Here is a 14779-nt window from a genome sequence, read left to right as displayed (position 1 = left end):
GACATGCCACTGTGTTGGAGACTGACCAAGATTAATCGAATCTTAAGTGTGTATGTGCAACGTTCATACCAGGGACTGAGTCTACATAGCCAGGAAAATTAAGCCTGACCGGCAAGACATGTTATAATATGTTTGTTGGTGTTTTCTTCCTCGTGGTTGCGTTGATTGTGCAATTCTATGGTCAAATATTAGCAAGTGTAAATCAGCACCCGCTCTCGTCCACTTTCTCGGGCGAAAACTATGACAATTGAATAAATTGTAAGACACGTTATGGAAATATTTATGGTAATGGCCCATTATTCATACATGTAACAAAAACTTTGCTTTAATGTGTTTCAAGCTATCGGATGGAAAAGGAAGAGTGCCATAAAAAACCAATGCGGAGCACTTTTAATAATACCAAAAACGTCAGTAGAAAAAAATACAGAACTGCCATCGAGTGATCTGCGGATATCTTGATTCTTGTAGTGAAATATTAAATATATTAAATAGTTACGTTGATGAACGGTTTTCCGCTCAAAAAGTTTTTTGTCCAGAATTGCTGCCTATGATCCTTTCAAAGGAGTAAGTACCATTACTACTATTTTCACCATAAACAAGACCTCTACATGCGAAATGTTACAGAAATATCGCTGCACACACTAGGCATTTTGCGAAAGTGAGCGCTTTTTTGCTTGGCGATTAAGGTTGAGAAAACATAAGTATGGATTGCAGGAATATACAAACAATGCTCCCGTAGTCTCGACCAGTGAATTTTTAGGCAAAGGAAATAGGGGAGGGGGGCAAGGTACAGTGGATGGATGATAACATATAACTGGGCATGACGAGGTGCCTCAGCCGGAGTGGGATGGATTTAATTATAGATAAAGCGCACATGTCATCATTTAATGGGGATCTGAGCTGAACTTTGCAATAATGATAATTACGTCGAATGTCACATTTCTCGTGCGCTCAGAAACATAACTAGCTGCAGCTGTCCAGATTTGGTGCTTATACCTCTGGGCTGGTATTTCCAAATAGCTAAATATCGGTCACTATTCAAGCCGTACATTCCTAACAGAAGCATTAGGAAATTCCAATTTCGAAAATACATATTAGAGTTTTTTCTTTGCCCATGCTGCGGGTATTTCAGTAATGTTCATATTTCCCTTCACTCGATCTTGGCTCCAGGTACTCCTGCGGCGGGTGGGCCAGCAGCCAGCCTCTGGAAATCAGCGTGCGGGAGGTGTTGAACAACCTTCTTATTGAGAACATGAACCAGACTCTCTCGACGACCCAGGTGGATGCCGGAGAGAACGAGCCATACCGTAACCTGATCGTGTTCTACAGGTCCTGCCTTGACTTCCACACCAACCCCATGCCGGCGGACGTGCGGGTGCGCAAGGCCCTTTACCTCCTAGACCTGAGCTTCACCGAGTGGCTGGAGCACAACCAGGACCCCACCGTCCTCTTCTTCTTCGTCATACGACTCACTCTTTCTAAGGTATTGAGGAGGAGGAGGAAAAACTTTATTAAAGAGAAGGGGAGTTGGGCAAACGTATGGGTGGGGCCCTCATACCAGGCATCCATTGGCTTGAGCTGCCATGCGAACCTGTAGTAAGAGGGCCCGTTGGTCCTCCAGGTTATCGCTGGTCAGCAGCGCCTCCGACGTGTTTTCCGTCTGTAGAGTGTTTGGTTTGGCCCCACATCCCCACGAAAAGTGGAAGAATGTAGGGCGGGCCTGGTACCAGGGACAGGTGTTGGAGTATAATGTTTGGTGTATGGGATGTAGTCTATGGAAGTTTGGAAATGTGTTCGTCTGTATCTGCCGTCAAGAGGTATTCAACTGCAAATTGTTAGGATAAACATTCGACGCAACGCATGGGCTGTGAGGGACGTCGTAGTGGAGCTCTCCGGGATAAATTAAACACGCTGTATTGATTAACGTGCACGCACATCGCACAGCAGCAACAATCCATCCATAACGACAAAAGAGAGAAACACCAACTGTCTCGCTTCTCGATGGGCTCGAGAACCACGCTGGAAGAGAAGTGGTAAAGACAGCAGTAAAAAAACGGGAGAAAACTGATGTTATAGAGGGATCAGGAATTGCATCGAGCACCTGGCGCTTTGTAACGTGCACAGACATCGCCGGCTCATCTGATGACCACATGGCAATTGATTCAATTGCGGTTGCGGCGGATGCAATTCGACGTACGCCAAGCGCAAAAACGCACCCGTGCGCTGTGCGGTAACGTTATAGATTCCCAGGTAGCCGAGAAGTTTACGGAGCTGTTCACCATAGAAGCAAAAACACAACCAACATCCTACAAAAAGGGTAGCGCAAGTCATGAACAAAGCGCAATTATGCACGGCGAAGCTCACAAAAGACAACTTGCCCAGGCTGTTCTATAGAAGCTAGGCAACGTTTAGGACAATCTAAGCGCAGCCGCTCCTCCGCGATTTTCTGCTTCAATATCGCAGCACAAAAACTGCTCTCACCGTATGGAGATGAATCCCTGGACGATGACATCACGGAAGCAGTAATCCGACCGCTGCTGTCGAGCTTCGCAGGAAGAACCCCAGATTCGGCGCATCAAACTATCTGCAAAATGCAGAAGAATTAGGGCGACAGCTAGATAATCGCCCTTTCCGCATTCCGCAATCAGAAGTGAGGGACGGGCAACCACTGTCAATTACGGTCGCAGGAACAACTAACCACAATCCAGAAACTGCACACGTAGCTTGCCGTCAAGAACTTCATGCGAGAAACCATGACGTTAGGCTTTGTAAAATTTCTCGAGTATGTAGTGTTGAAGCGACTCCACATCCACTTGAAAAGTTCCTGCAATAGATGCTTAAGCTCTGCCTGAGGAATTTGGGCTCGATAGCCTTAGTCGGCAAATCCCCCTATATACGGAAGTGGAAGTTCTCGACTTCTTATTCATATATATTTTGGAGTCGCCGCAACACTCCAGGCGCAATCGAGCAGCGGTTAAGCGGTGCGCCACTACCCTCCGGTGGCATGTGATGCCTCCGATGGTGTTTGTGAAAACCAGGTTGATCTTCCCGAACAATGTTTCGCAACCAACCATTAAATTAACTAGCAACCTGGCCGAATGGGTAGTTTTTTCACAATCTGATGGGAAGGTTGTGATTATGTCACAAGGTGACTGACCCAGGGGCCCCACCTGTTCTCTTGGTTGCTCCTGACAATGCCGTCTCATGATGATGCCCGCTTGTCTGCGACACAAGGACTGTAGCGCTATGGCGTTACAGTATTTCGTCCATGGTGGACATCATTTATGGGTACTGGCTTATTTCTTCGCCCAATACGGGCTTCTGCAAATGCAGAAAGATGAAGTCGATCACCCGGGCTGAATGCGAGTGAGCTACGCTGTCTTTAATTTTGAACGCGGTATTTGAAAACCTATCTCATGAATTCATCTTCATGGAATCTCCAAGTGACACTGCGGCTGGCGTATGCACTTTATCTGAAACGAAACCGGCACCATATCGGTAAGAAACACTCAGTGCCACCTGATTCGGCACACCAGCCGAGACACCCAACAAGGCTTTGTGTTGTCGCCAACACTTTATCTAACATATTTGTTCTTGACCTCTCACTATGTCTAGAACTCTTGACGTGCACCAGGTACTTTACACCGACAGCGTCATTATGTATACAGGACCAAGGGCGTCTCAGGCTGCTTCCAACATAGCCTGCAGAAGCCATAGCGGTGACGCAATGCTACGCGAACGAGACCGGCCGAACGGGCGCGGAAGAAAACGTTCGACTAATTGTGATTCGTGTTAGGAAGTGATGAAGGGACTGCAGGTACAGCTATTTACAGCCATTTCAACAATTAAAAACTTATATCATACATGTACTGGAGCCGCAATGCTAGTATGTGGCGCCCCTCTGATGATGCAGCGAGTTTGGGGCTTGGCGACACCGCCTTGCTCCTACCTATACCATTTTCTCGCAATGATTGCGCGATGCTTCTAACTATAAAATCATGGCAGACGCAACGCTCTTTGTGGTGTGATCCGCATTGTCAATACAGACCCCTTCTACATATCGGCCCAAATTGTGACTTCCGCATGCCATGCAATATAGCCAGATGTTATCATAATTGCCTCCACGGAATTCGCCTGGACGTTGCCTATACTAAATCTTATTGATATAAAATTGGTGAATCAAGTAGCCCTCTGTGCCCAACATGTGGTGTGCCCGAAGATCTTATACATTTGATTTCCAGCAGCGAAGTCTTCAACAATCATCGCAAGGCACTTTTAAGTGCTTTAGGACACAGGATGGCCCCGTGCTCATAGAGCATGTTCTTGGACTCTGGAGGGACGCGGCTTCGGATATGCGCGGGTCGAAAGCATTTTAAGTATTTTTAAGAGACACGTTATTGATGGACATTCTTTGACAATCCAGTGTGTGATTGTGAGTGCGTGAGTGTGCTTGACTTCACCATTCACTCTTTCTCTTTCTCTTTCCCTTTTCTTTTCGCCATCTTATTCTCTACCCTTCTCTTCTTTCACCGTCACCTGGAGTAGCATGCCAGGCCGACAACCGAGACCTCTCCTGTTTCATGAAAGGTCTTCTTCTCCTCCTCATTCGCGGCATCACTCACAAAGCTGCTGGAGGAACGAGCAAAAAGGCGCTATTCGAATCGTGCACGAATGCTGATCTACTGCTGCTGCCGAAGCCTCTCTGATCTGAGATGCCAGGACGTCCTCTTCCGATCACCGCACAAGACATCCCTCCGCTTGCGTCCGCATACAGACCCACCGACTGCTCCAACTGGACGTGAAAAACACGCCGGAAGAACCCGACGAAATCCACAAGACCGGCCAGCGTGCGTGTCTTCGTAAAACAATATCCCGGCACACAGCTGCCCCAGAGGCCACGTGCCATTCCGCCCAAAATCCCGCAGCCAAGAATTCAGCTTTGCCCGTGGCATGAAACGTATATCCCGCACTCCACGCTGACCAGAGGACACCAAGTCCTTGAAGACCTGTTCGACTAAAGCAACGACCTAAGCGGTCGGTGCGTCGGCACGACGAGCTGCCCGCCCGGAATCGACGCCGTCGGAGTCGGCTCACGTTCGCAAACACCGCGAGCTCTATCAAGTGAGGAGCTAAATACAGTTCCCGAGTTTGAGCTGGATGGCTCAGGAAACCACAGACAGCGTCAGTACATTCATACACAGCCCTTATCTAACCACACAGAGAATAACACGCCAGACTGAAATCAACGATAACCGCCAACTTGTAGGCCTGCGTGAAGAGCCCATGCGAAGGTAGTTGTGTCTACGAAAGCAACGCATGCGCAACTCTCAACAGCCGCCCCCCCCCCCCCCCAAATTTTCCTCAGTTTTCATCGTGTGCAACATCATTTGACCTTCCTTTCTGGAAGCGAGAACCCGCATTTGCCCACCCAAACGAAAACACTGCGTGCGAGGTCCGCTGGTGGAAGAAGCGTAGAAAGGAGCAAATGGAAGATTACGCAAGTTGGTTTGTCATTACCGACACAGCGCAAAACACGAGGATGAGAGGAGCACAAGGACACGGCGCTTAACTCAGAGCTGAAGTTTATTGAGGGCGTGCCACGGCTTAAATACTTTGGCACACGATCTCAAATGAAAAAAGGAAACACACCCAGAAGAAAGGAGAACACACCTACTTCCTTACGCGGTCGGAAATAGTGGTGTGAAACCGCACCCATAGAACACTGTCCTCTCCAGGCCAACCCACGCAGTCCAGGAGCAAAGCCACGGCGTGACGCCAACTACTCAGGCTCACGTATCCCAGTTCTATGAAAAATTGTTATTCTTCGCGACCGGCTACAATAAAAAAGGCGAGCACTGTCAAGAACCCCGACCTGCGTTATGCCATTCCCTTCGGCTCTACGAGACACCGGCGGGCGCCTTCCACATATTATCACTATCCATCCGTTCCTCCTGGTACTAGTGACGGCTGATGGAATGTGTCGTTTTGGTAGCGGGGGCCGGTGGAGGTCTGGGTTGAGGGCTATTGCAAACATGGGGAACAATACGATGACATGCAAACGGGTCTTTCTAGCAGGGTCCCCCATCAACGACGGTAAATAACAAGAGTGGCGGGGCGACCCGACAATTCGCGCGGAACGTCTGTCTGAACAGTGTACACAGACCAATAAAGCGGCTCAAATTTTTTCATACAAAGCTAATTTGGGCACGCACTTTCAGCCTGAAACAATCTCCAGGGCAGAAAGAAAATACAGTCAGTTTGGGTGAGATCGAAGGTCTGACCCCAACCAACCAGGTAGCTTCATTCTCATTAACTTCATTTGCAGGAGGATGCGCTGGTTTCTCTGGATGCACCGCGTTGGCTGGAAGATGGAGGAACTTGCATGGTTGTGCTTAGAATGCTGCTGTGCGGTCGTATGGCATTTCATAGCGGTAGTTTTGTAAATTAAGGGTGAAAGATAAAAGAGAGAGGAATACGTATGTTAGGTGAAGAGAACAGGAAGACGTTCGGTCTTAAAACAATTGTGAGATTTCGCTTTCTCGCAATTTACATTGCAAAGAATAAAACACGTTCTCAACCTTCGCCGCGGCAACAGCACCCTTTAATCCACACATATGCTCTCAATCCTGTTGTCAGTTGAGAATATTACCAGCTCCAGCGAGACTGGCTGTTTTGCGCCGTCTGCTTTGCTAAAATGAACTCCCACCTGCAGTACTAGCTCTCAGTTTAACGCTCGAAATTTGTGCTTGTGTATGCATCTTAACTGGACATGAACCTATTGAGATCAGGGCTTTAATCTTTCATGCTGAAGACCCTTGGAACAGGCCTGAAGGCCTTTGGAGGGCAGTCTATAAGGCGCAATGACGGCGACTTTTTTCATTCAGTACACACCACTGCAGGTCCTGCAGATTGCTAATGTTTGCTGAGATTGCTAATGATTTATTAGTGCGCCTGCAATGACTTGAGAGTAGTTGGTAGATTCCATTTCTGGGATTATTCAAATGTCTGAAAGTCCAAACTGCCTCTCTATTTCACTTATCCTATATTTTGTGTAATAGATGCAATTGAGGCGTGTCATTTAAATGTCTCGTCTCGTGCCATACTCCAGAACGACATATTTTAAACCTGTAGTGAAGACCACGGCACATCATCCAGTCGTACGCGCTATGATGACGCATGGCATCGCGTCTTAAAGTAACCACCTTTTAATTATGTAGACCATGCACATGAGTGAAGCCGAACTAGTGCTGTTTGGTGCCATTGATCTCAGCGCGTAATATTTTTATTCCGCCTAATAAGAAGTTTATTACATTTTTTAAGTTATCTAACTTCAGAGCGGTTGACTTGAAATAATATCCAGTGTAAATACTGCCAACCATTTTTGAGAACTATAGTATTGGAGTGTTTCCAAACAATTTACACAAGCCTAGAAAATCTAGGGAAACTTTAGTAGTCTCCACGATTACCCGAAGCGAAATATCAATGGGCGGATTTGAAATGTTCGGTACGTCTCATTTACCTTTTTCGGAATTCCGAAACGGTTGATGTGGTGGAGAAACCATTGGCAACAAAGGCGAAGAGTAGGCCACGTTCACATACGATCTCACTAGGCTTCCTGGTTTTCACAAAATTAAAGGTATGAAATTTCTCATCTGATTTGCCAGCTGTACACTATTGGCGGTATGCAGATGATTTCCATCGCTTAGTGTCCAGGGAAGGTATGCATAGTGTACTTAGTTCTTTCCGAAGCACTAAAACGTCTGCGAGGCATAAAACCTCCCTCCTGCTGGTATCGTTGTCGAGTGCTTCTATACGCGCACCTTAGGCAATCAATTCTATCGGAGAGGTGCTGCCTGGTAGGACAGTCGACTCTTGCTGTTGTCGCGAGATATGGAACGATGACTACTGACGATTGGCGTAAAGTGAGCGTGCGTATGCGTAAGTGTCTTGGGCACACTATTAGAGATTGCGATATAGGTAATTCGTTTTTGCAAAGTTGGTGGAAAAACCTCATCACTATATGTTATTTTAAATTTAAAGATACACGGAGACATCGTTACAGACAGACAATAATTACAGACAGACGTACAGCAATATACATTGATCATCGATCTTTGCATGCTGTCTGACTTTGCTCTTGAAGAATGCGATCGGATGCGGCACGAAGCGGCTAACACGAAAGATTTGTATTTCGATATACTGCTTTCATGATCGCCTCGAAAATTTGGTGAAACATTTATTCTTTGCACATACTCAAGGCATGTGGTTTCCATGGTTATCTAAAACCTGTACCGGCACTGAAATGAAATGATTAAAAGAGGAAAATAAATGCAAAAATACTGTAGTTTTAAGGATGCCTAAACAAATACCCTAGTGTGTGCCAAGAAACTCCCAGTAGCACCTAGTCACTTTCCTTACTCTCAGATGATTCTTTTAATAACCACGCTTATTTACACCTGCGACACCGTGTACAAACTCAATTCCCTCTTGGCGGTAGAATGTTCTCCTTTAAAGACGTCTTTACGAAGCTCAATGTCTTGTACGCTGCAGGGAATCAACACGGTGCTCAAGCTTAGCGTCATCGAGAAAAACCGAGAGGCACGCGTCGTCATGGAGGTGGGCGAATCAATCAGGCACAAGTTCTACTCCAGCGGCACACGCGCCTACGTCGAGAGAGACTGGACGCTGTACATCAACGACGCGATATTCAGCCTCGGAATTGAGGCCATTACGTCGCAAGTAGCCACTAATACGCTGGCCTGGGACAGACAGCTGTCGCAGAAGTGGAATGATGCCGTCAGCCGCCTGATTCAAGAGCACAGTGTCCACGAACTATCAACGGTGAGCACTACAGCCATACACTCAGCAGCTTTCTAGTGATTAGAACCAGGCGTAAAATGATCACCTTGCGGGAAGAGCAGACAACTTTCGAACTTCCATGGGTGTGCGTAACCAGTTTGTTTTGTGTAGAGTATTTCAACAGCGGTGGAAAAAAAGACATTTTATGCCACGCTGTCCAAGCAGCCGGGGTATATTTGAGCGCGGCGCTCTAGTTCGCGGCATCATTGTGAGTATAACACCAATAACACTCCATAAGCGAGACTTCTCATAACTGTAGTTATTTAAAAGTCGCCGACTACCCTTACTCGGAAGACCTCCAATAAAGTTCTGAATGGAAATAGAGTACATATTTATTTATTATTTTTTATTTTTATTGTTTATTTCAACATACTGCAGGCCCTTTTCGGGCCCTTGCAGGAGTGTTAAGAAGGCATCAATGTAATCAAACACAAGAATACAGAGATATTCTGTGATCTAAACACAAAAATAATAGAGAAAATTAAACGGAAAAAGTAAATTTTTTCAATATAATTAACAAATAATTTCACGGACGTACACTTCACCGCATCTTCAGGCAGTTTATTCCAATAGGATATAGCATCTGGAAACAGGGAGTACTTGTGGATATTTACACGGCTGACTGGTTGACGGACTGCTTTACTATGGTTAGTTCTAGACGAGTGTTTGAAAGGAGGGTGTAAGTATTGTGAATTTGTTATTTTGAAGTGGCCGTGAAGAAGCTGGAACAAGAACTTTATTCTTGAAATGATTCTTCGCTGTGACAGGCTTTGCAAATTTGATTGAATTATTAGACTGGTATCGGTAGTCTGGCGAGAATACTTTGATTATACAAACCTTACTGCTGGTTTTTAGATGCGCTCTAATTTGTTGATTAAAATTTTTTGATGAGGGCTCCAGACTATATCCGCATATTCTAGGGTAGGTCTGATGAGAGTTTCACAGGCACTGAGTTTAATATGGGCCGGCGTGTTACGCAGCTTTCTCCTTAAATAATTTAATTTACCTTCAGCTTTAGGGCAAATGGATTTGATGTAGGGTTCCCACCGCTGGTTGGATGTTAGGATGAGTCCTAGATATTTCACCTGATCATATATTTTGACCTGTGTGTCGCCAGGTGTGTATGTAAAACTTAGAGGCTGCTTCTTATTAGTGAATGTGATGCTTTTGGTCTTATTCGCGTTAAGTTTCATTCCACAGGTCTTACACCAAGTGTGCATTGATTCTAAAGAATTGTTGAGGAGAATTTGATCTAATTTTTTAGAGCTATGTATACGGCACGGTCGTCTGCAAAAAGGCGAAGCTGAATCGATGAACTAACACAGGAATTATTATCATTTATGTAAATGAGAAACAAAAGAGGTGCAAGAACTGATCCCTGGGGTACACTCGACTACACATCCAGGTTCTGCGAGACGTATTCACCTATTTTAACACATTGTTTTCTGTTCTGTAAATAGCGAGAAATCCATGACACAATGTTACAATCAATTCCAAAAGATAGTAATTTTGTTATAAGGTCATCGTGAGGAACAACATCAAACGCTTTAGAGAAATCTAAGAATATTGCATCTATCTGGTTGCCTTCATTAATTGTGTTAGCGATGTCATGAGTAATTTCAGCAAGCTGTGTTACTGTTGAAAGCCTTGTTCTGAAACCATGTTGTTTTTCGTAAATTAGATTATTATTTTCTAGATATGAAACTATGGCTTTTAAAAATAACGTGTTAAATCATTTTGCAGCTTGTACTTGTTAGTGACATTGGACGATAGCATATTGAGCAAAGCGCGATTTAAATACCATTTTCATTGACGTGCACTTCAGAATATAACGTTGGATTTAGATGGTTGCGGGCTTATTACTGCGAAAAAATGTGCATGCATGAATTCCACTTTTCTTCAGAAAAAAAAAACAGCCACTTTCACCTTATTGCATAACAGTGTCAAATTTGTGGTCGAATGAAAAATTTATTTATTCAAAATGGTGTTTCTTGTTGATAGAGCCATAGGTGAAGCATGGGCGCACAACCAGCCTATTCTGCATAGCCGCCCCGCACACATACACTTCGTGTCCTTCGACTTCCAACCAGGGAACAACACATATGTCACCTAAACACTTTGCACTATGCACGTGTGTCGCGAATTGGTGGAGCGTCCCCGACTTTCCGAAGGGGAAGGTTATTGCGTGCAGATTCGAACAAGAGGACAAGAGGACAAAGAGATCAATGAAAACAAAACGAAGCCGTATTTATAATTTAAGGGAAAAGGGGCCAATCAGAAACGCACATAAAATCACGAAAACACACTCAACACGTGCACAACACTACAGAATAAACGGAAAGAGTTCAGCAGGTACTGGCGTCCCAGGTGAAATGGGGGTGCCTTGCAGATAAGGCGAAAGTGGGTCGATGTAGTGCGACACGTCGTTGGCGATGCGTAAAAGGAAGCGACGGAAGGGAGCCAGGTGGAATTAGGAGCGGAGAGAAATGCAAGGAGATGCCGCAGTCTCCCGTCAAGAGCCCGAAGATCTTGGTACCAGCAGGAGAATCGAATCATAGCCTGGTCCCGTCGACAGCGACCCGAAGCGCCAGAGGCTTAAAACAGGCTGTCTAAAGGTACCTTTAAGCACTACGGACCCTCAATCCATCGGCTGTCACCACCACCCTTGCAAGGAACGCAGGAGGCTTGCGGCGGTGATCCAAGGAAGGTCCGCGGCAGCATGCACCCAACGTCCGACAGCTGCCACCTCCCCGCTTGAATGACACAATCTACATTGCGCTGTCTTCCTTTACACCTCGGTTTTCGGACAGGTCAGCTCTTCGCTCCTCGTGCTCGCCGCGTTCTTAGTCGTCGTCGCCTTGCACAGACCCTTCGCATGCGCACGCGCGCAACGCTGGGCTGCACGCGCAGCGCTCCGCTGTCCGACGCACCAATTTCGACGTACTGCGTTCACAAGTCCTCCGCGGGTCTTTCGTGCCCCTCACAATGTGTTATCACCCTCCTCCAATCAGGAAATCATTCATCCCGGCTCTAAACTGATGAAAGGCAAAATAAAGCGTCACTGAACAAGACAAATAAAGCACAAAACAAAGACAGCAAAAGAACAAAGGCATGAACACTGAAATCAATGTGAGTGCTAATGTTTCATTTTGCTAACATTCACAATTTGAGATTGATGACTGTGGAGCGAAGAGCGGACAGTCTCTTCAGGCAGCAATTCTAATCAGCTGCACTAATTCGGCGAAACAGCCTGTAGGTTCCAAAAACAGCCGCAAGAGTTTTTAAAAGTGGCCTCTGGCGGATGACGCCTCACGCATGAACCTGGCCTCCTCGTTGATATTTAATGTTCCTATGACGGGAATGTATCTCTGGGCGTCTCTACATTGTTGCTGACGATTGCTGGACTAGGCGACGTACGCTAGAGATATTCGGTTGTTTTGCAGCCTTACGTTTTATTTTTCGACGCATAAAAAGTAGCGATATTCCCAACATGCAATCTGAACAATTCTGTCTTGACCATAAAGATTTTTCTGCCGATAGCATCTTTTCTGCAAAGAAGAAAGGTAGGATATTTTAACTCACATATCGGTCTTTTCAGGGTGTGGCATGCCATTCTTCTACAACTAATGCTTGGAAGATATTTCCAGGCAGGTTGCACTATGAATGCTCCAATTCTAATCTCGTAGAGTGTGAGCATACCTGCATGTCATTGACCCTCTGAATACCTTTTGGCGAACTTCTACTGTTATATGGATATCGTATTTCAGGTTGGCATTTTTGTCAAAGATCTGCATTCAAACTCATAGCACTAGGCTTGCAACAAATTCCATCATTTTAGACCTCCGTATGTGCCGACACTACAAGTCTCTATCCCATGTTTACGAGCCGGGTGTCCGCTACTGGGGCAACGTTGTACGACGTAATCACGCAGAATATCTGTGTGCCAAATTACGAATCAAATTTTAAATCGCAACTCGAAATGTGACTTCCTGATGTTATGCTCCCAGAGAAATTATGCCATGAAATGAAGAAAAAATTACGATTAGGTAGCGGAGATACTGAGACATTACCCCTTGCAAATTTCTTGTCTCGATTAGAATTCTCACTTCGAAATTTTTGCGGAGGAATATTCTATACCCTTTGGACACTTGTCGATGCTGACTGCTTTGTTTACGAATTGTTTATGACCGAGTGCGAGACACTGGAAAAAGTAAACGGCGCACACGAAGTGCTTGAAGCACATATATCATTCCGCCCGAGCATGATAACTTCACATTCTTCTAAGGCGAAAAAGCTTTTTAATTTGATGTTTATTATGCTGAGGCACTCAAACACATTCATCGCTAATTCACATTTTTTTCCGTGATACGAGGTTAATTTGCCGGAAAAGTGCAAGGTCATTGAAAAAGTGAATGGCACACACTGAGAAATGTCAACCAGCTTCTTTACTATTATCATCTTCAGAAAGAGTTCGGGTCCACAGCTTCATTTCTTTGCCTTTTCTTGCGAAGTAAAGTCTTCAGAACTTAGCCATACACCAGAACCGTCTCGGCAAGAGTAACAGCAATACTTTTGTTTTCCAGGAGCGAACATGCCGTCTAAGGAAGTTCAAAGCTCTTTACGTGCCTAGGAAGTTTAAAGGGAGACTAAAGGAAAATTCATTGACTTTTTTCTTCATTAAAAAAAGATTTTGTGCCCTTTATGCTATGCCGCACTTTGCCTGGTAGTGAAAGGCACATTTATTTGCGAAACAATGGCACCTGAAGTTTCACCGCATCTCGATTCTCCAGTATAACAACTCTCGAGTATAATAACGTCCCAGATAGGAATTGTATGGCCATTTTGCTCAACCACAGTGGTCAGCGCCAAAATATTTTCCTCGATGCACCGTAGTTCGTTTGTTTGTTTGACCGTCAGAGGATAGCGACACTAATGTTTCGTTTTCCCGTTTTCTATATTTATTAATCAGTGTTTAAAGCACATAAGCCTAGCTTGTGATTCAAATTCTTTATGCCGCCTAAACGAACGAAACAGAAATTCTCACTCTCGCTTTAAGCAGGGACGGCTAACGTGGCTACGCATTTTTTGGCGTTGTTTCTGTTCTCTCATTGAAGCCTCAAAATCAAGTATCTGTCGCCGATTGGATGGAGGCAATCAACGACAACCTGCCTATCACGCTGCACCTCAAAAACAACTCTCGTATGGACACGCATGACCTGGGCATTATCGGAGACCTGGTCACCGCCTTCTTCGACAAGCCTAAAGTGGAACTGGTGACCTACGTTGCCATGCAAGCTATTGCGGAGTTGCTTCGCTTTGACTTCAACAGGTATGGGAAGTTGCGTCTTGCAGCGCTGTTCGGCTGGTCTCACGGGCAGTGAGAACGATCATTTCTGACTTGCATGCTGGTTTTCCAGGCCAGCTTCAAATAAAGAACAGCAGAATTACTTCAGTGACATCCAATACAAATCTTTCCAAATTGTTTGCATTTGCGGAACGTTCTGCAATTTTCACCGACAACGCTCTGCTTCAACAGCTGAATGAAATGGCATCTCTCGCCATCAGCAATGTCTTCAGATATCGCTTTGAGAAATAGTTCTATCCAACTGCTTTCCAGTTAGATCAATTCTATCTTCAGAAGCAATCAGTAAGGAGCTAAATGCCATAAGCCCTTGCAGACTATATTTCGCCTGAATTTTTGTTGCGTTTGAGCTGCTGCGTCTATTAGTCATCTCATTATGGCCACTAAACAGTCTCCTGAATGCGTCTGTTGGCGCATGTGAGCTAGGTGGGTTTATTGCTATGTACGCTTTAAGTGCGCATCCATGAATTTGAGAGCGCTTCAGTGTCACTCACTTTTACTCGGAAGTGGTAGTGAGGTACAAACAATTGATGACGTTCTCCTGATCAGCGCTGTCAT

General features: G+C 45.3%; 1 protein-coding gene across 1 annotated transcript in view; it reads left to right on the top strand.

Moving 5' to 3' along the window:
* Nucleotides 1-14779, top strand: part of LOC144104234 (neprilysin-1-like) — a 43194-nt gene that overhangs the window by 15200 nt on the left and 13215 nt on the right. Inside the window, exons 7-9 of the mRNA XM_077637118.1 lie at nt 1171-1483; nt 8551-8841; nt 13974-14188. Of these exons, the coding sequence (XP_077493244.1) occupies nt 1171-1483; nt 8551-8841; nt 13974-14188 (819 nt within the window). The remainder of the gene's footprint in view (nt 1-1170; nt 1484-8550; nt 8842-13973; nt 14189-14779) is intronic.

This window comes from Amblyomma americanum, chromosome 9 (assembly GCF_052857255.1).
Source record: "Amblyomma americanum isolate KBUSLIRL-KWMA chromosome 9, ASM5285725v1, whole genome shotgun sequence".
Classification (NCBI taxonomy): Eukaryota; Metazoa; Arthropoda; class Arachnida; order Ixodida; family Ixodidae; genus Amblyomma; species Amblyomma americanum.
This window is presented reverse-complemented; position numbering and strand designations above follow the sequence as displayed.